The sequence below is a fragment of the Gopherus evgoodei genome, chromosome 5 (genome assembly GCF_007399415.2).
Source record: "Gopherus evgoodei ecotype Sinaloan lineage chromosome 5, rGopEvg1_v1.p, whole genome shotgun sequence".
Classification (NCBI taxonomy): Eukaryota; Metazoa; Chordata; order Testudines; family Testudinidae; genus Gopherus; species Gopherus evgoodei.
The window spans coordinates 4,339,176-4,363,946 of record NC_044326.1 but is presented as its reverse complement, the minus strand read 5'-3'; the positions used below and the strand labels follow the sequence as shown (position 1 = coordinate 4,363,946).

Genomic DNA, 24,771 nt, shown 5'->3' with positions numbered 1-24,771 from the left:
GTCAGGAGAACAACACTTACCTGAGAAAATGGGCTCCGTATCCATCCTCGTCTACTGAAACAATGAAACTAAAGTCCCTAGTTTTATAGTTCCCAAGATATAGTCAAAAGAACGAGGAGTACTTGTGGTGCCTTAGAGACTAACACATTTATTTGGCGTAAGCTTTTGTGGGCTAAAACCCACTTCATCGGATGCATACAGTGGAAAATACAGTAGGAAGATATACACACATTAGGTGCACAATTTACATGCCTGATGTTTGTTTTAAAAAATCATCCCTCTAATTTTTTTTAGATGGAATTAGAGACCATAGTCAAGTAGTTTTTACTTTTATAGGTGTTTGTTTGCCTGTAGGTCACTGTTTTTTACTGAGCCTAAGTTGATAATGATTGAAAGTTATTTCTGCTAAAGAAATTTTTTCGTTTAAGCCCGCATCATATTGGATAGGTCTCCAGATAGGTTGCCCCCAGTTCTAATGGGGGTGGGAAGGAATTGCATATGTTTGGAGGTATCTTTTCAGACCTGAGATTACATCTGAGATGTATTGCCAGGTTAGTGGGAGAAAGTTTACACTGGAATTGATAGATAAATAGAAAGCTTAATTCTCTACTTTTGTCTGTTTGGGATAGTGTGTGGGGGAAAAATGCATTTCAAAGAATGAGTCCTAAGTTTTGATACATTAGGATCTTAACACCTGTGATACTCTTCAATACACAGATGGCAAAAGTGAAGAAAACCGATTAAGGAGCTTGCCTGTTATGTGTAGCAAAACCTAGAATAGAATCAGTATTTGCTAAGAGGAAAAGTGTCATATCATTCTTGTAGCTCTTTTCTCTACCATTTCCAATTTGTCAACGAAGTCCTTTCCATGTCTCCCGTCTTGCAAATGTGATCCCTGTTTTCTGTTCCTAGATGTGTGATCATGCATTTGACTGTATTAACACGTATGTGGCTCACATGAGCCCATCTTGCCAAGTGATCCAGATCAGTCTGTACAACGACACCACTAATCTTTGTATCACGTGCAAATTTTACTAGTAATGATTTCAGTTTTTCTTCCGAATCATTGATAAAGATATTGAAAATAGCATTCGGCAAAGAACCGATCACTCTAACATTTCTCTGGAAACATCCTCACTGGCTAATGATGCCATATTTACAATTACTCATTAAGATCTAATGATTAACCACTTTTAAATATATGTAATATAATCTACATTGATTTTATGTAGTGCTGATTTTTTTATCAGAATATCCTGCAGGATTAAGGCATATGCCTTATAGAAGTCAAAAGATGATATATCACACAGTTACCTTTTAGCAACAAAATTTATAATCTCACTAAAAATATCAGGTTCATGAACTCTTCTTCACAAAACCACATTGATTGGCATTAATTATGCTAATTAATTATTTGCTGCTTACTTCCCATATTGACTCATCCCTATAACAGATCGCATTGGAATGAATTCAGCTGCTTTAGCAGCCTTTCTGCTGCTGTCTGTCACACTGGCAAATACCACTGCTGCAGAGCATTCCACAGGTGCATTTCACTCTGATTCTTGGAACCCCAGCATTTGCATAATTTGATGTGACTTTGCAGTCAGTGGCTGCCACCTTCAAATTTGTATCTGACTGTCTAGTCCAGAGACGTAAATGCACCAGCCTCTCTCTTTTGGTCCTCCCCTTTTTTATTAACTGCCTTTTATTTCACCATGTGATCACTCACTCTTAAAGCAAAAAAATGGAAATTTAACACAAAATATTCCGTCAATGTTATGTTAGGATAGGGATACTCAGACCTCCTTGGTTCAGGAGCCAAAGTAGTGATCAACATTACCCAGACGAGCCACAGTAGTGTGAATGACAGGGGCAATATTTAGTGTTTTTTTTTAAATTCTCACAGCAAATGAATTAATAGCGTAGTGCATGTTGATAACTGAATTGGTTAATAACATAGTAAAAGCATCCTGATTGGTTAATAACTTAGATGGTTAATAGTTAAATCACACAGTGTTATAATATCACATGCTGCAAAGAGCCATAGGAGATCTATTAAAGAGCCACTTGTATCTCGAGAACCGCAGTCTGAGTATCACTGTGTTAAGATCTAGAATTTAGCTGTGCAAAAATCAGGAAATTCATTATTAAAATTCCCAGAGCACTTTATACAAATACACACATACAACATGGGAAATAACTGACTAGGCAGCAGTGGTGCCGAAGAGGATCTCAGAGTTATAGTGAATCACAAATTGAATATGAGCTAGCAGTCTGATGCTGTTGCAGAAAGCGGCAAATGTTAATACATCCCAGAATGACAGGAGTGTCGTATGTAACACCTGGGAAATAATTGTCCTGCACAACTCAGCACTTCTGAGGTCTCAGTCGGAGTACTGTATTGTGTTCTGGGCACGACACTTTAAGAAAGAAGGGGACAACTTGGAGAGAATGTAGAGGAGAGCAACAAAACTGGTAAGAGGTTGGGAAAAGGTGACCTGTGGGGAAAGGTTAAAAGAACTGGACATGTTTAGTCTAGAGAAAAAAAGGTAGGGGTAAGGGGGAGGGACTTAAATCTTCAAATATGTAAAAGGTGTTATAAGAAGGTTGGTAATCAGTTGTTCTCCATGTCCACCCAAGGTAGGATGAGATACAATGGGCTTAGTTGGCAGCAAGGAAGATTTCGGTTTGATATTATGAAAAACTTTCTAACTATAAGGATAATTAAGCACTGTCATTAAAGGTTTCTAAGAACATGTTATACAAACCCCTGTCAGGAATGGTCTAGATATACTTGGTCCTATGTTCATAAAATTCATGAATAATAAAAGTGATTGTTGTGGCAGGGGAAGAGACAGATTACAGAATCAGGTAAGAAGCAGCTCTTTCCTGCTAGCAAACAGGAAGCACTGCATTAACCATGAACAGCTCAGGATATTTCCCAGTGAGTTTCCTGTGCTGCTCAGAACACAATATTGCTTGTGATGTAGCCATGGTGGCTGGATGGGGGCAGAGTGATGTGTACATTGGAAAAGAGTTTTGTTTGCATTTCAGATTGAAAACAAACCCCAAGTGTTTTGAACACTTACTTTAGGCAGTGCTGCTCTCTGCCAGGCAGGGACTGGTGCTGTGGTAGACTCTGTTATACTAGACAGACAAGGCTCGGTGTTGCATTCGTGCCCTGCAGCCAGCCCGCTGTAGTCTCTCAGCTGCATCCCAGGTGCAGTCACGCAGCACTCACCTACGTGCACATTCAGGCCGCTTATCCTGGCATCCACCCTCCTTCTGCTGTCTGGTACAACAAACACTCCCTTGCCTCTTTAAAGAAGTAAGGGCACTCTAATGTATAGACATATATAACCAAACCCCACTTTAATCGTGTCCCACCCCTAACATTTTGTTACAAATTAATGAAATTCAGGTGTTGGGCAGCGACTGAACTGGCAAGTCTGAGGTCACTTCAAGTCCTTGTCTCTGTCTTCATTGTTGCACGTTTGCTTACTGGGCTGCCTTTCAGTTCTGAGAAATCTTCCAAGTCTTTACTCTGAAAATAAACAAGCATTTTATACAAGCCCTTTTCTTGGCTAAATTACTAGCCAGTCAGGAACACTTAGTTTTGAACCTCTGTGATTGTAGAAGTCTTAACACAACCTATGGAACTCTCTTCCATCGCATTTCAAATCCATGGCCTGTTGCCTTTAGGTTATATGATTGACACAGAGGTTTTTATGCTTGTTAACAGAGTTAGGTGTGCATCTGAGGAACCCCTTCCCTTCCCCTGCAGTGATGTAGGTAGTGGCAGCATGCTCCTTGATTGCATGTTAAGATTAATGGGTATTTATTTTAACAGCCATTCAGTTTCAGTAGCTTTTAATGAGTCCTTTGATAGCAAATTCCTTAATTAACAAGGCAGCCTTTCAGCTTTCCCTATCTCTAATTGTTAACATATTTGCTATTTTCAAACAACTATGCTACCGTGAATAATGCCAACGTTCTGCAGTTACCGTGCTGACCTTCCCCATGGTGGTTATTCTGCCCCTTGGGTTCTTAAGGGTTTAATCTACCTCCTAAGGATGAAATACAAATGAAATTAGATGATTTCATGCCTGATTTCCTGAAACATGATTGACTCAGCAGGGATTTGGGGGCTATGTAGGAGGTAGCCTGTGAACTACACTCTTGAAAGTTTGCCTGGTCTCACGTTAACCCCATTGGAAGGCTCTGTGGTGCGCAGCTGCTGGAGGAATTCTGTTCTTGCACCTGATCCACGGGCAGACTTCCAGTTGGCCATACTGGATGTGACATCCATGGATAGGAGGGAGATCTGTAAAGGGCAAGAATTTCCCCTTGCAAAGGTGTCATGTAGATCTAGACCACAGAGGTGAAACAATGGTTATGAAACATACATTGAAGTAGATTGCACTGAAGGACATGAACTGAGCAATTCATTGTAAAATAAGAGTAAAACTCCAGAATTACTGGAGTTTAAAACCCCAAACCCATGAACCCCATTCCACTGATGTATTTGGGAGGAGGACCAGCGCTTTATTTAGAGTACTAACCACTTAGTAATTGAGTAATACCGAGCACTGAAATCAAAAGGGGCAAGCCGGCAGACATTCAGGCGTCTCAAGGATTGTATTTTGTAAACTTTAGCCTATGGCTCTGGTTCCCTGCCCCAAATTCAGTTAATTTTTTATGAAGTTTGTAAAGGTTTGAATAAACAATTGATACAACAGAGGGTTTCCTGGAAGACTTTATTAATATATTAGTCCCTTCAGCTTTCTGTCAAGTCATTGAATAACTTATTGGTAACTTTGATCTAGACAAAGTTTTTCTGTATCCATCAGTCAAAGAGCTCATGTCCTTGGTTATACTTAATCTCCCCTGCCTTCACGCCCCCCTCATCACTTAAAAAAAAATTGTTCTTGGCCTGGAAGTGTTGGCGAGCTTGGAAGGGCTCCGTTGTGAAATCATTTCCTATATGCCAACACTGAGGCTGATTGGACAATTGCCCTGGAGAGGATAATGGGGATCAGAGCCTGCTGTTGTTTAAACCCATGCAACTGCCCAGCCGCCAGGGAAGTTGCCTGTGAGATCACCTACTGGGGTGCCTACATGCTAAAGTTAAATTTTGGTCTGCCCTGCCCTTCTGGATATGGAGGCCTATTGTGGCTTCCTCTGAAATCTAGCAGCACCACTGGTGAGTTAGCTAGTGGCAGAGATGTAGTTTGTAGCTATTCTGCCTGACCAGAGGCATCCCATTTGAAATGTCCTATACTCTTCCAAAGCACTTACACCAGTGCCCAGACGCTGTCATCGTTAATGCAGCATGTGCAGTTACTGAAGGCTAGCGGAGTGCTCATTGGAGGACTGGTGAAGAGCATGGCAGTCAACGTGACGGTTTCCCCTCTAGAAATTGAAACATGCCATCGAGCATATGGCATATGCCTGCTGATCCTTGCCTGGCTGGGAGCCTTGAGAGAGGAAGAAGGGAGTCTTTGCTCCCACTGGGCTAAATATACGACTTGTGCATCACTCTGAGCCCCTAGAAAATCTGTGAAAGGAACTACTTGCATTAAGTGGTGTCACAGAGGCAGAAAAACAGCATCAGAAGTTTCTAGGGTAAAGACACATTTAGTGCAGCTAATGCCCAACAACGTTAAACTGAATGCATTCCAAACACAAGCATGAGCATCCTGTATCATTTACTTTGGTCATATATGTGGCTAAGAGAAAATTTTAGATTTATAATCAGATTTTTAAAAACCCAAGTATTTTGGAAGGGATATTAACCTCCATACTTCAGGGCATAATTCATCAGTGTCTAATTAAGTTGGGGTTAGGAAAAAACTTTTCATTGTGGTCAGGTTATCCCGTAACTGCAAGGTTTTCTTGCACCTTCCTCTGATGCTGATACTGGCCACTGTCAGAGACAGGATACTGGAGAAAACTGGGTGCTGCTCTGATCCAGTGTGATCATTCCTACACACCTATAGCTCAATAGTTGTGTCCTCCCCAGGGTAAAGGGGAGGAGGAGGAGAGATGAAATCTTTTGTCCAACAGCCACTGAAGCTCAGGTTGTTTATAACTGGGCTAATTGATTTTTTTATTTAGAAAATATTTATAGTTACATTTTTACAAAGCCAGAAAATGTTGGATCTAAATTACCTGACTTTGTATATGTTTTTAAATCCTTTTAATACTGTGAGCTCTCTTTTACATGGGGAATTTAATCTTATTTCAATGATAAATCTTTAGATGTCAGGGCTGTGGAAACCAAAGGCCTTATTCTCGGCTAGGGAGGTTGCATCCCCTGCATGAAAAAATGAGTGGCCAGGGAGCATTTGCTGGAAGTGGCTATTGTATTTATTTCTTCTTCAGATTTCAGTTAGCGTCTGTGAAATGAAATGGTGCTAGAAAATCTCTTGGGGCAGCAAAAAATCTTTATTTGAAGGTTCATTGACGAAACTGTTGTGCTATCAAGCTGTAGTAATAAAATTATCTTTCCCTCCTTAATTCCTTGCACTCTACTTATTGACTAGATACCTGAGCACAAGATTTTGCTCTTTTGCCTCAGAGCATCATGTCACCCGTTCTTCATTATGTAAGCCCTGCTGGCCAAAAGAACATGTACAACATGGTAGGCATGTTGGTAGCAATTGTCCTAAATACCTATAAGCCATTCATGCTCTTTCCCAGTTCAGTTCACTTATACGGTTTTTAAACTCATATGGGGTGAGTATTCCGAGCCAATACCATTCAAAAGACAGCCAAGAATTCTCTAAAGGGGATTTCTGGGTTTCCTTACACTTCTATAGTATTCACTAGTTTTATTCCCTTGATTTTGTCCGTAGTGTGTCCAGTTGCTGGAATTGGAATTTACATTACTAGGATTTCACATCAGGGTAGTACTCTTGTGAAAAGTGTGGTAGGCTCTTTGTCCAGGAGTGGCCAAGATTTTTTATTTTACACCTTAAGTGAAAAATAAAAGCACCATAAGTGTCCCTTAATGCCAGCTTCTGTTAGCCACACAAGTTTAGAGTCCTTTCCTCCCCCTCTGGGTGCAGTGACCCTTGATGGTTAATGGGACCTTTTCCCAGTCGAAGAGCCTTTATGCCGTAAATATCCTTAATGTATGTTTATTATCAATTAATCAACAGAATGCACACTCCAAGCATCTAATGCTCGCCACTCCCAATAAAGCAGGTGGACATCTCCCGATGGCCAGTCAAGATTGGATTTTGCCTGGGGCTCCGGTTGCTGGATGGTATGGTCATGCAGGGTATAAGCATTCTAGCAGCTTTTGGTCATGAGCTGTCTCCTGGCATTAGGTTCCAACAAGCTTCTCTTTTGATCCTCATTATATAGTTTAAATGAGTCCTTCATCCAGTGTTTCTCAAATTCAGCCACCAGGGGCTTTTCATGTGGCCACAGCCTCCTGGGTAGTGATTGAGGGGAGGGGCAGAGCAACGGCCCCTCCCCCAGGGCTGTCAGCTTGTGTATGTCCCCTTCTGGAGCCACAAACACTGTAGAAGCAGGCAACCAGCATGAGCTCCCCATCTTCTCAGGGGCAGTGCTGAAGCCCTGGCATAGTGGGTGGCAGGCGCTGGCCGGACGGTAGCAATCTCCAGCCCTCAGCCACAGGCCTTCGGGTTCTGGCCCCAGGGATCCAGTCCCGGACTCATCCCCCATGCATGTCACCCCTGGTCCCTGCTGCCTCCTCCAATCCCCAGCCATGCAGCTGGACCCCAGGCTCCAGCCCTAGGCTCATCCCTGCCCCCCTCACCCTGAGCCCCGCTGCCGCCTCCAGCCCCCACATCACCCCTGGTCTCCCGGCCTCCCTATCCAGGGCTTAATTTGTCTCCCAGCTTGCTGGGGCTGAGTAAATCTATTGTGAAAAGCGATATTAATAAATATCACTTTTCACAGTAGCAGACTTACTAGCTAACAAGTCTTTAAAAAAAAATCAACCAAAAAAGCAAAACATGCAAAGTACCTTCTTTGTGTTTCTGTTCTGTTTTGGTCCAGTAAATAGAGACAACTGTACATTATTTTTATTACTGAGTCTGCAAAAAAACCCTACATAAATAAATTTCAATGATTTGGACATGTATATGTGCATATTTATTTGTTTTTCCTAAAGTTAATTAAGTATTTTAGGAAAAATGTCAGAGTGGCCACCAGCAAGAGTTAATAGCCGCACTCTGAGGCCACCAAAAAATGTTGTGAAAACCCCTATACTTAAAACTATGCAATAAATCTAACCAATCATAACCCCTAATGGACTAAAAATTTCTCTTACCTCATAGTTTCTACTTATCAGCAAAAGCAACTTTTAACAAGAAACTCAGGGTACGTCTACACTACGGGATAATTCCGATTTTACATAAACCGGTTTTATAAAACAGATTGTATAAAGTCAAGTGCACGCGGCCACACTAAGCACATTAATTCGGCGGTGTGCGTCCATGGTCTGAGGCTACCATCGATTTCCGGAGCGTTGCACCGTGGGTAGCTATTCCGTAGCTATCCCATAGTTCCCGCAATCTCCCCTGCCCCTTAGAATTCTGGGTTGAGAGCCCAGTGGCTGATGGGGCAAAAATCATTGTCGTGGGTGGTTCTGGGTAAATGTCGTCAGTCATTCCTTCCTCTGGGAAAGCAACGGCAGACAATAATTTCGCGCCCTTTTTCCCTGGATTGTCCTGGCAGACACCATAGCACGGCAACCATAGAACCCGTACAGCTTTTTTTTTTTTTTTTTTTTTAACAGTCTCCGTATGTGTACTGGATGCCGCAGACAGAGGCCATACTCCAGCGCTACACAGCAGCATTCATTTGCTTTTGCATGATAGCAGAGATGGTTACCAGTCGTTCTGTACCGTCTGCTGCCAGGGTAATTTGGCAATGAGATGACAGTTATCTGTCCTTCTGTGCTGTCTGCTGCTATCATGGATGCCCCTGGCTGAGGTCGGCCGGGGGCGCAAAAGCAAAACTCGGAATGACTCCCTGAGTCAATCCCTCCTTATGGTTTCTAAAAAGAGTCATTCCTGCCTAGAATTTGGGGCAAGTGTACTAGAGTGGCAGTGTATCAGAGAGTACAGCTGCTCCGTGTCAGATCCCGCAGAAATGATGAGCTACATGCCATTCACGGAGGGTGCCCCTGCAACAACCCCACCCATTGCTTCCCTCCTCCCCCAACCTTCCTGGGCTACCGTGGCAGTGTCCCCCCCCCATTTGTGTCATGACGTTATAAAGAATGCAGGAATACGAAACAGTGACTTGTTAGTGAGATAAAATGAGGGGGAGGCAGCCTCCCCGTTCTATGACAGTCCAGGCAGGACATTAAATGGTGCGGAGGAGAGGAGCCCAGCATCCCGCTGCTGTGATAATCCAGGCAGTACAGAATCTTTTCTTTACACCAGAAAGAGAGGGGGCTGATGGAGCTTAGCCCCCCATGGCTATGATGAAGACGGTTACCAGCCGTTCTGTACCATCCACTGGGAATGACCAGGAATCATTCTTATTTTTACCCAGGCGCCCCTGAGGCCAGCCAAGGGTATTCAGCAGTTATCAAGCATGTACCATCTGCCACCAGGGAGGGGAGAGGAGCAGATACTGCTCTTCACTGCTGCAGCATCGCGTCTACCAGCAGCATTCAGTAGACATAGGGTGACATTGAAAAAAGTCAAACGATTTCTTTCCTTTTCCTTTCACTTGGGGAGGGGGGGGGGGGAGTAAATTGACAAGCTATTCCCTGAGCCACGCCGGACATTGTGTTTGACCCTACAGGCATTGGGAGCTCAGCCAAGAATGCATATACTTTTCAGAGACTGCTGGGGACTGTGGGATAGCTGGAGTCCTCAGTACCACCTCCCTCCCTCCATGAGCGTCCGTTTGAGTCTCTGGCTTCCCGTTACGCTTGTCACGCAGCACTGTGTAGCCTGTAGATTTTTTTTCAAATGCTTTGGCATTTCGTCTTCTGTAACGGAGCTCTGATAGAACAGATTTGTTTCCCCATACAGCGATCAGATTCAGTATCTCCAGTACGGTCCATGCTGGAGCTCTTTTTGGATTTGGGACTGCATTGCCACCCGTGCTGATCAGAGCTCCACGCTGGGCAAACGGGAAGTGAAAATCAAAATTTCGCTGGGCTTTTCCTGTTTACCTGGCCACTGCATCCGAGCTGAGATTGCTGTCCAGAGTGGTCACAGTGGTGCACTGTGGGATACCGCCCAGAGTCCAATACCTTCGATTTGCGGCCACACTAACCCTAATCCGATATGGTAATACCGATTTTAGCGCTACTCCTCTCGTTGGGGAGGATTACAGAAACCGATATAAAGAGCCCTTTATATCGATATAAAGGGCCTCATAGTGTGGACAGGTACAGCGTTAAATCGGTTTAACACTGCTAAAATCGGTTTAAACGCGTAGTGTAGACCAGGCCTCAGACATCAAGTAAGAACCTTGAGTTTCTGCAAGTATAGCTTGTCCATATTCGCTTCCAGTCTCATGAATCTGTGGCTTTACTGCATCTCTCCCTGTTAGTAATGTTTCAACTGGTATTGTCTGTCTACCTAAGCCAAGGCTGAATTTTCCCGACTATAGTTTTTATTTCCAACGTATGGTGGCTGAACATACAAAATGGCTGCGGGTTATGCTAAGTCCATACAGAAGATGGCTGCAGGTCATTTTGGGTTCAGGACTCTTGTGACACTTGGAGCATGGATTCAATGCCGAGTCACGGAAGGAGCGCCACATACTGAACTGCCACCAATGTACCTCCTAAGGAACATAGGTGATAAGATAACAGTAGATGGTATGCATCCGACAAAGTGGGTATTCACCCACGAAAGCTCATGCTCCAGTACGTCTGTTAGTCTATAAGGTGCCACAGGACACTTTGCTGCTTTTACAGATCCAGACTAACATGGCTACACCTCTGATAGTAGATGGTGGTATGGCTATGGTATAGCTGGCAAGATGAGCTTCATGGCAAAACACCTGATGAATGTCCCAGGGCAGTTCAGATCACCACCTTCCATCTACATAGAGAAAGAAAACTTCAGAAATGGTTTTCAAACATTCAAACGTTATCTTTCGTAGCATCCAGAACAGAAGAGCACTTGTCACCTAATGGACTTTAAATGGTTCTGGGATTCAGGACACCTAGGTTCTGTTCCCAGCTCTGCCTGCAACTCTCACTATATAGCTTTAGGCAAGTTTCTCAGCTTCTGTGTGCTTCAGTTATGCCATGTGTAAAATGTAGATGACTGGTCTTCTCCTCCTCTGTAAAGATCTTTGAGAATTACAGTGGAAAGTTCTGTAAGGGCTCAGTCTTGCCCTGCTGACTTCAATGGCAGTTGGATCTGGCCTGACGTACAAAGTATTATTATTTATATTTCTCATTAAAGAATAATGCTCTTAACCTGATTTCCTTGTAAAACAGAGCGAGAGAGCACGTTACATTTTTTAAATGATCTCATGTTTCAAAATGTTGGCCCCTATGTACAACTTACCGCTGTCTGTCCTTTCTGACAGCTTTGTTCATATCTGTCAATTAAAGCTAGAATGAAATTGTGAACAAATAGAGCTGAATTGCCAGTGCATAATAAAACCCAAGTGACTGTTCTCAATAATGAAGAAAAATAGCACTGAAATAGTTTTGTGATTACCACTATGTTTGGAAATGGGAAATTAGTGCAAGTGATCTTTAAATCACTGACTGTGTCAAAACGGTACAAATACATGATAAAATGTAAAAGGCTTTGGCTCTGCCTGACGTAAGAGTTCCCGTGTTTCATGTTAATTTTAATAAAGCTGTTTGTTTTGAGGTGAGTAATGAATGCTCGTGGACACTGGGAACAGCAATAAACAATAGGAGACATATATATTTCCTCCATAATGGATAGACCAACATCTTACCAAAAGGAAAATCCCCCTGCAGAAGATGAATGAAACCCAACAATGGTTGTCGCTTGCAAGATATATTAAGATTATACTGATTAATTTTAAAAACAGATTATTCTAAAACTGTCAGGAAAAATTACTAGTGTAAGTGTTAAAATCTACTTGCCTGTCCTGACTACAGTGAGGAAAATAACTCACGATATTTTGCTCAGCCATCAGAAAAACCCAAATTCTCTCCCCATTTGGGAAGGTGAATAGAATTTTGGAAAGCTGCCATAAAAACTAGCTGTTCTGTAAGTATGTCGCTGTTTTTATTAAAACATATATATTTACTGTTCTTGCTCCTGCATTTGTTAAACAGTGATTGATGATGATAATTCTTAGATGATTTCATTGTCCAGTCATGTAAAATTGTATCTAAAAATTATACAAATTTGGAGAACTTTTATATAGAAGAACTTCAGCCATCTGTGGAGTCAAACACAGCAACTTTTGAACACTATATAGCAGTACTACAAACCAGTTTAGGGCAGGAAATGAAGCAAAATGTTGCATGCAACTGAAATTGATGGAGGTATCCAGGTAGGAAAAAAAGTGTCACAAGGTCTTTAATGACCAGAAGTTGAAATATTTGAAATGTGCCCCTCCAGCAGCACAGAACACATTACTGTGCTGAGGCATTGGTTCAATTCTGAATCACAAGGTCGAGTGCTATCTATTAAATTGCTAATACCATTTCCTTTAGCATCTTGAACCCGCTTAATCTGTGAGTTCTGCAATTTAGGCACAAGCTAGTATGAGAGCAAAATATTAGTTTCTATGGATTAACAGAACGTCATAGTCGTAAAATAGTTTGTATACATAGATAACACTATTTAAAACATTAATTAGGTCTACGCATTGACCTCACAAAATCAGATTTTGTTTCTTTGGCAGCTTCTCAATCATACTGAGATTTGCTAAAATATTCCATCATACACAGTAATACATGCCTTTTTCATTTCTCAGCTATACGACAGCAATGTTATCTGCCTGGGCATGAAACCATCAGCCTTTGGGGAATTCCAGCTACTTCAGAACATGGCAGCATAGTTCCTCAGCAACACAGGCCTGTGCAAGTATATTAGAGCTATTGTCCACTCTACACTAGCGTCTCTGAGATGCCAAACTCAAGGCATTAGGTCTTATCTTCAGGCATGTTCTGGCCCAAGGACATCTTAAAAAGTCACATGAAGCTCCAGGATGAGGACAATAGTCAGCTCGGCTCCTCATGTAGAGTGGAACTGACTGCCACAAAGGTTAAGCTTGTCTGTGCAATGACTCTCTGGAATGAAGGAACTCAGGATCGAGAACCATCCCCAACTCAACACTGTTCACTCCAAGTGCAAGGTGCACTTCTTTGATTAGCCTTTTGTTAATAGCACAGGGTGTGCGTGCGTGTGTGTGTATATGTATGTATGTGTGTATATATATATATATTAAAAATAGCTTTTTTTTTTTAAATTTCCGCTCGGTTTCCTCATAGAGAGAGGAAGGGAGAAGAAGAAAGCCATGTAACAGATATTAATCAGGTTGTATAGGACATTTCTGGCAGGCATTCGACTACCGTGGTGATAAAGGCTGTAGAAGAATCTGAACAGAATACTGTGGGGGCAGCAATGGGACTGAAGTCACCACATATCACTTCTTGAGGACTCTTGTGGCCAAAGAAGTGACTTGACAGGCTCTAAAGAGAGCTTCGTCTTGCTTTTCTTAGCCAGAGAAGGTTTGAAATGTAGAGTGGCAGTGAATCTTCAATTGATACAAAAACCCCTAAAAACTAACCATGTGCCCATTAAAATTAAGTGGAAGTTTTGCCGCTGGGAGTTGAAAAGTAGCTGGAAAACCTGAGAACAAACCAGGCAAGCAAAACTGGTTAGATTATTAAAGAAAGCACCTCAAGAAAAAATGCATTAGATTGATACTATGGGGATGATAAATGTGCAGGGAAAGGAAATTTACTTGCCCCACCTTGTTGCTTTGGTCTGTAGAAGATGGCATCCTTGGACATCTGCTTAGCGGTCAACATTGCCCTGTAGTGGGTGGGGAAATCTGTTTGTCCATCAGAACACCCTATCCACATCTATCTTCTGGTGCAATGTCCTTCTCAGCCTTAGGATCTTAGTAAAGCCTCAAGGAAAGCTCTCAGTGCTCCCTTTTCTAAAAGCCTTAGGTGGGTTGCTTATAGTATTTTCTCTATTCTAGTGGTAGCTTTCCTGTTAGCTGGTATTTCAGCCAGATGAATGGCATCCAGGTCCCAATGGCCTGCATGTCCTTGACCATATTCCACAAGGAAAGCCTGGTTTTTCAGCCCCTCGCTAAATTTCTGTTAACGTTTGTTTTTTCTTCCGCCTCTGTCAAACCATTTCCTTACCATTATTTTCCTTCATAATTTCCATCATAATTCTTCAGAAGTAGATGAAATTCAGACTCTGACAAACAGATCCCTGGTTTTCCTGTTGAAGGAACAAACCCTTTTCATATCATGGGAGTTGAAGAGTAGCTGGAGAATCTGAGAACAAAGTCTGAAGGAACTGGGTATGCTTAGTTTGGGAAAGAGGAGGTTAAGGTGGGGGACATGATAACGGTCTTCAAATACTTGAAAAAGATGGAGAAAAGTTCTCTTTTGCCACAGAGGGTAGGACGAGAAGCAATGGGTTTTTAAGGTCAGGCTTGACAAAGCCTGGGCTTGAGTGATTTAGCTGGGGATTGGGCCTGCTTTGAGCAGGGGGTTGGATGAGATGACCTCCTGAGGTCCCTTCCAACCCTGATATTCTATGATTTTATGATTCATAGCAGAGTTTGATTAAATCTCAGGAAAAACTTCCTTAACTGTAAGAACTGTAGGAGAATGGCGCAGACTGCCATGAGGGATTGTGGAAGCTCCTTCATTGGAGGCTTTCAAAAAGAGGCTGGATAGCATGTGTCTTGGATGGTTTAGACACAACAAATTCGGCATCTTGGCAGGAGGTTAGACTAGATGACCCTTGAGGTCCCTTTCAGCCCTATGATTCTGTGATTCTACCTTGCTCCCACATCATGTCTGTTTTAATCTTTTGGGATTCTGCAAGCTAAATTATGTTGTCAGTTACACCACTGCAACTCCATTGACATCAGTGGGGTTGTAGAGCTGTACACTAGTCATGATTTGGCTAATGCATTAGATAGAGAAAAGTCAAGCTCACTCTCACAGCTGTGTTGACTAGAAGAATTTTGTGATTGGGGTTTTTGGTTAAGGAAAGTATGAGCAGCTATGCATGAAAATGCCCATGAAGAGCCTATCTGTTGGTTGAGGAAGATGCCAATTTTACATATGTGATAGCCACTTTTCAGGAGGAAAACAGCATTGTAAATTATAATATTCAATATTTTAATGTTTTAGCTCTGATTATTATTTACATTGAAAAAAATTAAAAATAATGCCACTCTAAACAAAATGGCTTATTCAAATCTTGTCAAATTATTAAACAGTTAATTGAACAAGTTATTAAACCATCAGTTTGTAAGCACCTAGAAGATGAGTGATAAGTAACACCCAACATGGGTTTGTCAAGGACATTTCTTGCTAAACCCTCCTAGTTCCCTTCTTTGACAGTGTTACTGGCCTGATGGATTAAGAGCAAAAGCTGTAGTTGGATAGATGTGATATGTCTTGATTTTAGTAAGACTTTTGACACAGTCCCACATGATATTCTCATAAGCAAACTAGGAAATGGTAGCCTAGATGAAATTACTATAAAATGGTTGCAAAACTGATCGAAAGACCATACTAAAAGAGTAGTTATCAATACTTTGCTGTCAAACTGGGAGGGGGAGAATGTATCTAGTGAGGTTCTGCAAGTGTCTCTCCTGGGTCCAAGACTATTCAATATTTTCACTGATGACTTAGATAAAGGAGTGGAGTGTATGCTTATAACATTTGTGGATGCCACCAAGCTGGAGGGGTTGCAAATTTAATGAGTCAACAATGTGATACTGTTACAGAAAAGGCTAATATTTAGGGTATAGTAACATGGGAGGTAATTGTCCTGCTCTACTCAGCATTGGTGAGATCTCAGTTGGAGTGCTGTATCTGTAGGACACCCCAAGCACCATCCCAGTGCAGCCTCTGTTACCTTTTTTCCTCAGTGATTTTGACCACAGATTCCATTTGATCCATTTAATCACGTCTAATTTCTTTACTGTCTACCCCCTCAGGAATATATAGTGTGCTTCATGACGTTTATGTTTATTTCTGTCTTTCCTGAACAGCACATACCCTTCAATGCCTGTATTCCAGTCATGACTATTATTCTACCATGTTTCTCTTATCCCCATAATATCTGGTTTACTTTCTGCACCACCAGTAGTTCTAGTTCATCCCTTTTGTTCCCCTGGCTCCTTACATTAGTATGCAAGCATTTTAGTAGTTTGTGCTTGGCTTTGCCCAGATTGCTAACTGCAGGGGGGTGTTAACTGGCCACTTCACCTTGAACGGTCCCTTAAAATATGTGTTAACTACTTAGGCTAAGCAATCTGTTCCAGTTCGTATTTAGCTGTGACCCTCCGAGTACGTTTCCCAGACCCGAAGAAGATCTTGAAAACTTATATCTCTCACCAGCAGAAGTTGGTCCAATAAAAGATGTTACCTCACCCACCTGGTCTCTCTCAAATCCTGGGAGCAGCACTGCTACAGCACCACTGCATACGATTAACTCCAGTCATTTTACTGCCAGTATCACCTATCTGACCTTTCTAGGCATTTGTACCTGGCACTATCTTTCCTGTGTTGAGATCTCAACTGTTCTTCAAGAATGAAATTTAATTGGCAAGGCCTAAAGAAAGTACATGTTGGAAATAATAGTTAAATATTTAATAAGAATTTTCTCTGTAGTCCCTGTAGCAGCTGAAGCTAATAGCAATTTACATTTTTAATAATATACTAACAAATCTCAAGAGGTTTAAGTAGTTGGTAAAAAATTACCTTACAACTTTTACAGACTATTAAACTGAGCAGTAAAAAGAAATGCAACAAAACAGTCAGTGTGACCGTCCCTAAATCCTGTTGCACAAATAATCGTACTTAAGTTTCATAGAGGGTTTTTCATCCATAATTTTCAAATTGCCTTTCTTTAAAAGATAAGCGTCATTCCTATTTTACAAATGTTGGCACAGGCACAAGGGAGCTGAAGATAATGTGGAGGACAGTATATGTGGCGTAGCTGGTGGTGTGAAAGAGGATTCAATAAGAAACAAGATCAGAGTTTAGGTCTTTTCTACATGAGGAAGTTTATATATGTCGTGGTACCAGTGTATTTATACTGTGCTATAAGCAATTTTACTTGTAAATTTCCATGTGTGTAAAAGCCCTAAAACTCTGATCCTGTTTCTTATTGAATCCTCCTTCATTCCACCAAGAAACAGGACTAGAGATTTAGGGCTTTTCTACACAAGAAAGTTTACTGGGATAGCTATACCAATATAATTATACTGTGCTTTAAGCAATGATACCAGTGAAGCTATGGCAGTATATCTCCTCGTGTGGACAGCTCTCTTTCAGGATCTAGAGTTCCCTTTTCAGTTTAGTTTGTCTCTCTGGAAATGGTTTAAGTGGAACCAAAAAAGGCACTCTGAATCCTGAGAGAGAACACCCCCATGGGGACTTACACTGACACATCTCTACTGATATAATTAGACCAGTAAATTTCCCCATGCAGAGACCCCTGAAACTGGGGGGGGAGTTGTGGCTAAACCGAAAGCCCAGGAAATGGGTCATATTTTATGTTTTTGAGTTTAAATTGTGTATATGTGCAAGAGGAATAATTCCTAACTAATATGAGAAAATCCTAATGCCTGTTAGTATAGGCAAGATTGGATCTTTATCGGAGCCGTCTTGGCCACTTGTACTTGCTGTCATTTATGTTTTTCATGCTGGAGCTAAGGAAGTTACTGTCCACACAGGTTTTAAAATGTCTGCACCGAGCACTTTTCTTTGCTTTACTGCACAACAGCAGTCACTGCTGCCCTCACATAATAATGGCTGAGTTACTTTTCCTCCCTGTAGGCATCACCAGTTAATTAATCACTGGTGAATTAGATGTGGTTTAAGGGGAGCAGAATGTTGATAATCACATTCCCTAGTGTGGGACAAGACAGGAGATGCAGCCAACTGCCTCGGATTCCCCCCGGGGAGTGATTCTATCAGGATAACCACAGCTATTTCAATTACCTTGTTCCTTCGATGACATTTCCTTCAGCTCGTGCCTTGTTCGTGTCTGCAAGGAACCTAGATAGCATCAGAAGAAGGCTGAAGAGCACTAACTTGCTAGAGCCAGTCTTTAGTATGAACTTTATTTTTACAGCTATAGACAGTAGGAGTGTGTGCGCCCTGCAGTGGGCCACAGGCTTACCTCCACTCTGCTTCTCATCCAAACTGGTGCCTGAGAACGGTGCCAGAGCCGCACCATAATATAGATTCCATGTGGTATCTGGGCACTAGGCCTAGCTCCTCTCCCACTGAAATCAATAGTAAAACTCCTGTTGATTTTAATACAAACGGAGTTAGGCCATTACTAAACATTTTTGAAAATCCCACTCTGCATATCTTCAGATACTGGTTCATTTGTTGATTTGAGTTTGCAGTACTAATGAATACAGTTAGTGCTATTGTTTTTGGCCTAGGAACTCAGTAAATTCTCTAAAGCATGCAGTTTTCAAGAAAGATATGCAAAATAAGCTTATGTTATAACTTGTACCCATTAGCTGTTGGGCATTGCTTAGGTATTCTTCTTAGCGTATGTACAATACGCCTTAGATGGCATGTGACCAGGATTCATCATCGAATTTGGTCCGCTGGTTGGATCGTTAGCTGTCTGGGCCAGGCTGAGTACTGATGGGGAGTGCAACATGAACGCTGATCCATGACTGATAGAGAGGCGCTGAATGCACTAAACACGATAGTCTTCAGCGTTGAGGGCTCTGAGCTTCTCTTAGGTGGCCTTTTCTGTCATGCAGGATCTAGCCCTGCTGTAGCTTCTTTAAAGTTATTAAAAAGGAATTCTTTTAATGAGGATCATTACAATACGGTTTCATATGTCTGGGAACCATATCAATACCAAGTACCAGAGGGGACTTTTTCAGGTGGGTGGAATGTACATACTTTTTGATTAAACAGGTTGGTCCCATTGGATCCTATGCATCATTTTCCTTAATGATTTCCCTTTTATTTTTCAGGGTAAGGTGGCTCAGACTGCATGTATGTCTTCATGCAAACACTTATCTACTTCACTGATGCAGCTGCTACTAGAAGCTGAAGTGAGGCAGCTTACACTGGGGGCCTTACAGCAGTTCAACCTGGATGTAGAGGAGTGTGAACGTAAGGCACAAAATCATTCCATTTATCCTGTTGTACCGTGTTTAGTCGTTGGGCACTGGGGCTTGCTGCTAGGACAGTGGTGGTTCTTGGGTAGATCTTGAAGATTACTGACAGGAAGCAACTGTTTGTTTTGCAGTAGTGCTTTCCAGCCCCACAGGAAGACACCGTCCCTGCCTCATAGGAGCATACATTTAAAAATGGAGAGGAGAGGGGATGTAAAATGTGATCAGGGTGATGATAGGCGTGGACTGAAAATACACTATTGAAGCAACTTCTGTACTGGGGTAACACACTTCTTGGCCTGACCTTTAAAGTCTTCATTTTCCGCAGTGTCCCTTTCTATTTTGTTGTCTAAAGTATAGCCAGTTGCTTGACTACACTTGTGGTTTGTCGTTAAGAATGTGTAAGAGAACAAATAACTGAAATGCCAAATGTATTTCAAAGACAAAGCGGTACAGTACAGAATGGAGAGAGTTCCTACTTTACCATTCCTTCTGGGAAGCAGTTCTCAAAGTGTTCAGTTTGCCTGAAACAGAAACTGTGCCTCAAAAAATATGCCTTTAAACTTGTTCCATCTAGTAGGGTTATTTGCAGGTGTAGATAGCACTCTGCACCCAAGACTTAACCCACCAACCAGCTTTTTTTTTTGTTTTCTTGTATCCACCAGTTTCTTCCTTATCTCTGTTTTAAATACTGCATTCCAAGTACCAGTTAGACCACAGAGGTACATCCCAACCTGTACTAGGACACACCATTCAGGCATCTTGCCTTTCACGGGGTTTTGTATCTGCCCATGCCACTGCTGACTTCAGCTGTGCAGAGGTTTATGGGTATTACTTTTTACATGAATGGAAGTGAACAACATTGTGGGAAAGGCATAATATCATTTATGAACATAACTGCCCGTGTGCTGTATGTACTACAATAATTATGTGGTGTGTGCTATGCCTAATATAAATATATTTGGCTAACAATTTGCATTTACTTTCCTATTTGTCCTTTGAAAAACAGTATTTCACTGTTGTTCAATGGCATTCACCTGGCAGGGCAAAAAATTCTCTGAAGGACAAGCTGTGAAAGCCCAATTGCTTGGAGCGTTTAAAACAAGACTAGGCAAAACAACTAGAAATTATGCTGTAGAGACTAGTCCTGCATTGGCAAGGAAATGGGCTAGTCACCTGATAGATCTTTCTTCTTTCTAGCCTGTTTGAATCCATGACATTTGCATTCAGAGTAAGTTGTGAACATTTTAAAAAATGTACTGGGTGATATAGCAGTAAGTGATATAAAGCACACACCAAAGATTTACAGGCATAGATAATAGTTTAATCATTCTCCTCATTAAGTGATTATGATGCTTTGCCTAATTATTCTCTGTAATGATTTGATTTCACAGTGAGGAGACTAGATAGGAGTAGACCTAGACTATATTGATGGTACTCCACATAATTCTGCATATACTCATAGACTCATAGACTCTAGGACTGGAAGGGACCTCGAGAGGTCATCGAGTCCAGTCCCCTGCCCTCATGGCAGGACCAAATACTGTCTAGACCATCCCTAATAGACATTTATCTAACCTACTCTTAAATATCTCCAGCGATGGAGATTCCACAACTTCCCTAGGCAATCTATTCCAGTGTTTAACTACCCTGACAGTTAGGAACTTTTTCCTAATGTCCAACCTAAATCTCCCTTGCTGCAGTTTAAGCCCATTGCTTCTTGTTCTATCATTGGAGGCTAAGGTGAACAAGTTTTCTCCCTCCTCCTGATGACACCCTTTTAGATACCTGAAAACTGCTATCATGTCCCCTCTCAGTCTTCTCTTTTCCAAACTAAATAAACCCAATTCCTTCAGCCTTCCTTCATAGGTCATGTTCTCAAGACCTTTAATCATTCTTGTTGCTCTTCTCTGGACCCTCTCCAATTTCTCCACATCTTTCTTGAAATGCGGTGCCCAGAACTGGACACAATACTCCAGTTGAGGCCTAACCAGCGCAGAGTAAAGCGGAAGAATGACTTCTCGTGTCTTGTTTACAACACACCTGTTAATGCATCCCAGAATCACGTTTGCTTTTTTTGCAACAATATCACACTGTTCACTCATATTAAGCTTGTGGTCCACTATGACCCCTAGATCTCTTTCTGCCATACTCCTTCCTAGACAGTCTCTTCCCATTCTGTATGTGTGAAACTGATTGTTCCTTCCTAAGTGGAGCACTTTGCATTTATCTTTATTGAACTTCATCCTGTTTACCTCAGACCATTTCTCCAATTTGTCCAGATCATTTTGAATTTTGACCCTGTCCTCCAAAGCAGTTGCAATCCCTCCCAGTTTGGTATCATCCGCAAACTTAATAAGCGTACTTTCTATGTCAACATCTAAATCGTTGATTAAGATATTGAACAGAACCGGTCCCAAAACAGACCCCTGCGGAACGCCACTTGTTATACCTTTCCAGCAGGATTGGGAGCCATTAACAACTACTCTCTGAGTACGGTTATCCAGCCAGTTATGCACCCACCTTATAGTAGCCCCATCTAAATTGTACTTTCCTAGCTTATCTATAAGAATATCATGCAAAACTGTATCAAATGCCTTACTAAAGTCTAGGTATATCACATCCACCGCTTCTCCCTTATCCACAAGGCTCGTTATCCTATCAAAGAACGTTATCAGATTAGTTTGACACGATTTGTTCTTTACAAATCCATGCTGGCTATTCCCTATCACCTTACCACCTTCCAAGTGTTTGCAGATGATTTCTTTGATTACCTGCTCCATTATCTTCCCTGGCACAGAAGTTAAACTAACTGGTCTGTAGTTTCCTGGGTTGTTTTTATTTCCCTTTTTATAGATGGGCACTATATTTGCCCCCTTCCAGTCTTCTGGAATCTCCCCCGTCTCCCATGATTTCCCAAAGATAATAGCTAGAGGCTCAGATACCTCCTCTATTAACTCCTTGAGTATTCTAGGATGCATTTCATCAGGCCCTGGTGACTTACAGGCATCTAACTTTTCTAAGTGCTTTTTTACTTGCTCTTTCCTTATTTTCTCTTCTAAACCTACCCTCTTCCCGTAAGCATTCACTATACTAGACATTCCTTCAGACTTCTCAGTGAAGACCGAAACAAAGAAGTCATTAAGCATCTCTGCCATTTCCAAGTCTCCCGTTACTGTTACCCCCTCCTCATTGAGCAGTGGGCCTACCCTGTCCTTAGTCTTCCTCTTGCTTCTAATGTATTGATAAAAAGTCTTCTTGTTTCCCTTTATTCCCATAGCTAGTTTGAGTTCATTTTGTGCCTTTGCTTTTCTAATCTTGCCTCTGCATTCCTGTGTTATTTGCCTATATTCATCCTTCGTGATCTGACCTAGTTTCCATTTTTTTATATGCCGCCTTTTTATTTTGTAGGTCACGCAAGATGTCAAGGGTAAGCCAAGGTGGTCTTTTGCCACATTTTCTATCTTTCCTAACCATCGGAATAACTTGCTTCTGGGCCCTTAATAGCGTCCCTTTGAAAAACTGCCAACTTTCCTCAGTTGTTTTTCCCCTCAGTCTTAATTCCCATGGGACCTTGCCTATCAGCTCTCTGAGCTTACCAAAATCCGCCTTCCTGAAATCCATTGTCTCTATTCTGCTGTACTCCTTTCTACCCTTCCTTAGAATTGCAAATTCTATGATTTCATGATCACTTTCACCCAAGCTTCCTTCTACTTTTATACCCTGTAAAAAGCCTTAGATCTTTCACTTAAAATGCACCTCTACCCTAAAAAAGTGACTTGGTGAAAATGACATTGCAGGGTTAAGTAATCACTGTGTCCCACTGATTTCAGTGTATAGTTTGTTCTGTTAGCAAAGTAAGATTTCTCTAGCTGCCAGCCCCACAAAATTCAACTTGGGCTGTGATGCTCCATCTCTGTTCTTAAGGTTAAGGATTTACACAGAGAGCAGAATTTGCCCCTGTATCAAGCTTAGGGTTTCTTGAGATGCAGTGTCAGTGAAACAGGCACAATGTGAATGTCCAGGTGTCACGTGAATGTGTGGGGATCTATATACATCAGAGACTGAATCCTGATGTCCTTACTGAACTCTTATTCAGGAAAACTTCCTGTAAAGACCATTTCAGTTTGCCTGGCTAAAAACTGGGTGTAAACATTGCATTAGGCCCAAAGCCTTATCCAAGTAATTCATTATCTTGGTGTACACAGGAGTTAGTAAAATGAAGTGAAGAACCGATGGAACCATTTTGTTTCCTTCATAGCGGAGGTAAAATACTGTGCACATGCTCCATTGAAATTTTTTCCAAGTTAAATTATAAGGATATTTTCAAATCATTTACGAATATACAAAAAGTCACCATTTTGCAGTACAGACTAATTTTCTGTGAAATTTCGTATTATAAAATCAAGCAATTGTTCAGTCAGAGGATCCAGACACAAGACCTGAAACCTCATCCCAGATTTTCTGCAACTGCAGCGGCCAGATGTTTTAACAAAACCACTAGGGTTTTTTAGGAGAAAATTACTGCCTCAGAGTGATAATTTATATGTCAACTTTCAGCTCCATACCATGTAATGTATCTGTCATTACATCCCTGGGCATTTGTGAAAATATCAAATGATCCACCTCTGCAGTAGATACACTGCTTGATGCAAATGTAAATTTCCTCTGCATGGGCTGATAAATAGTTGTTGTTTTTTAAAATTAACTTCAGAAACAAAAAACACAACTTGGGTTTGAAAATGCCACAAGTGAAAAATCAAAATGCCCACCGCTGTGGCTCTCTTGCGACCCTGAAAGCCAGAAGGTTGATGTTAGGATTGGGAACGTGTCTTGGCAAAGTTCTGTGGCACAATCTCATTACAGCAGAGCCCTCCGAATTGGGACATTCTGTCAGTCCAGTATTGCTCCCGTTAAACTCAGTGGCAAAACTGCCATTGACTTCAGTTCGAGTAGTGCCAGGTCCTGAGAAAATGTTGATTGCATTTCATGCTTATTATAATCTTTATTTGGGAACACCTTTATATAAAGAAATCAGAACTTGAAATGTCACTTCTCTTTAAGTGAGTACCATTTGATACTGTCCAAATGTTCCCGTTAAACACAAATGTTGCTAAGACTGTTTCAATTAATCAGCAACCATTGACATTCACTATTAAGGTTAAATAAGTTCCCTGGCTGGTTACTCAGTTAAGTTTCTTCTGTCTGAGGGCCTGATCCTTAACGTTTTCCTAATTCTCAACATTCTTATTTGCATCCTCCTTGGAGAAGGATCTGGCCCAAAGCAGTGTGAACCATATCTGAATTTTGCAACAGTTCCTCACGTAAAAGTCTAGTAACGGTTATGGCCCTGAAAAAGTTGTCTTCAATCCCAAATTATCAACATCTGGGTTCATGGAGGGCCAGTCTACGCTGCTGAAAATAATGTGAAGCGTCTGTCATTAATAATAGTTTAGCTTTCTT

At 41.6% G+C, this 24,771-nt stretch overlaps 1 protein-coding gene across 3 annotated transcripts in view; it reads left to right on the top strand.

Moving 5' to 3' along the window:
- EXOC6B (exocyst complex component 6B) overlaps positions 1 to 24,771 on the top strand; it is a 354,725-nt gene that overhangs the window by 306,728 nt on the left and 23,226 nt on the right. For all 3 annotated transcript variants that reach the window (XM_030565624.1, XM_030565623.1, XM_030565622.1), the window contains one exon: positions 19,165 to 19,306. In XM_030565624.1, the coding sequence (XP_030421484.1) occupies positions 19,165 to 19,306 (142 nt within the window). The remainder of the gene's footprint in view (positions 1 to 19,164; positions 19,307 to 24,771) is intronic.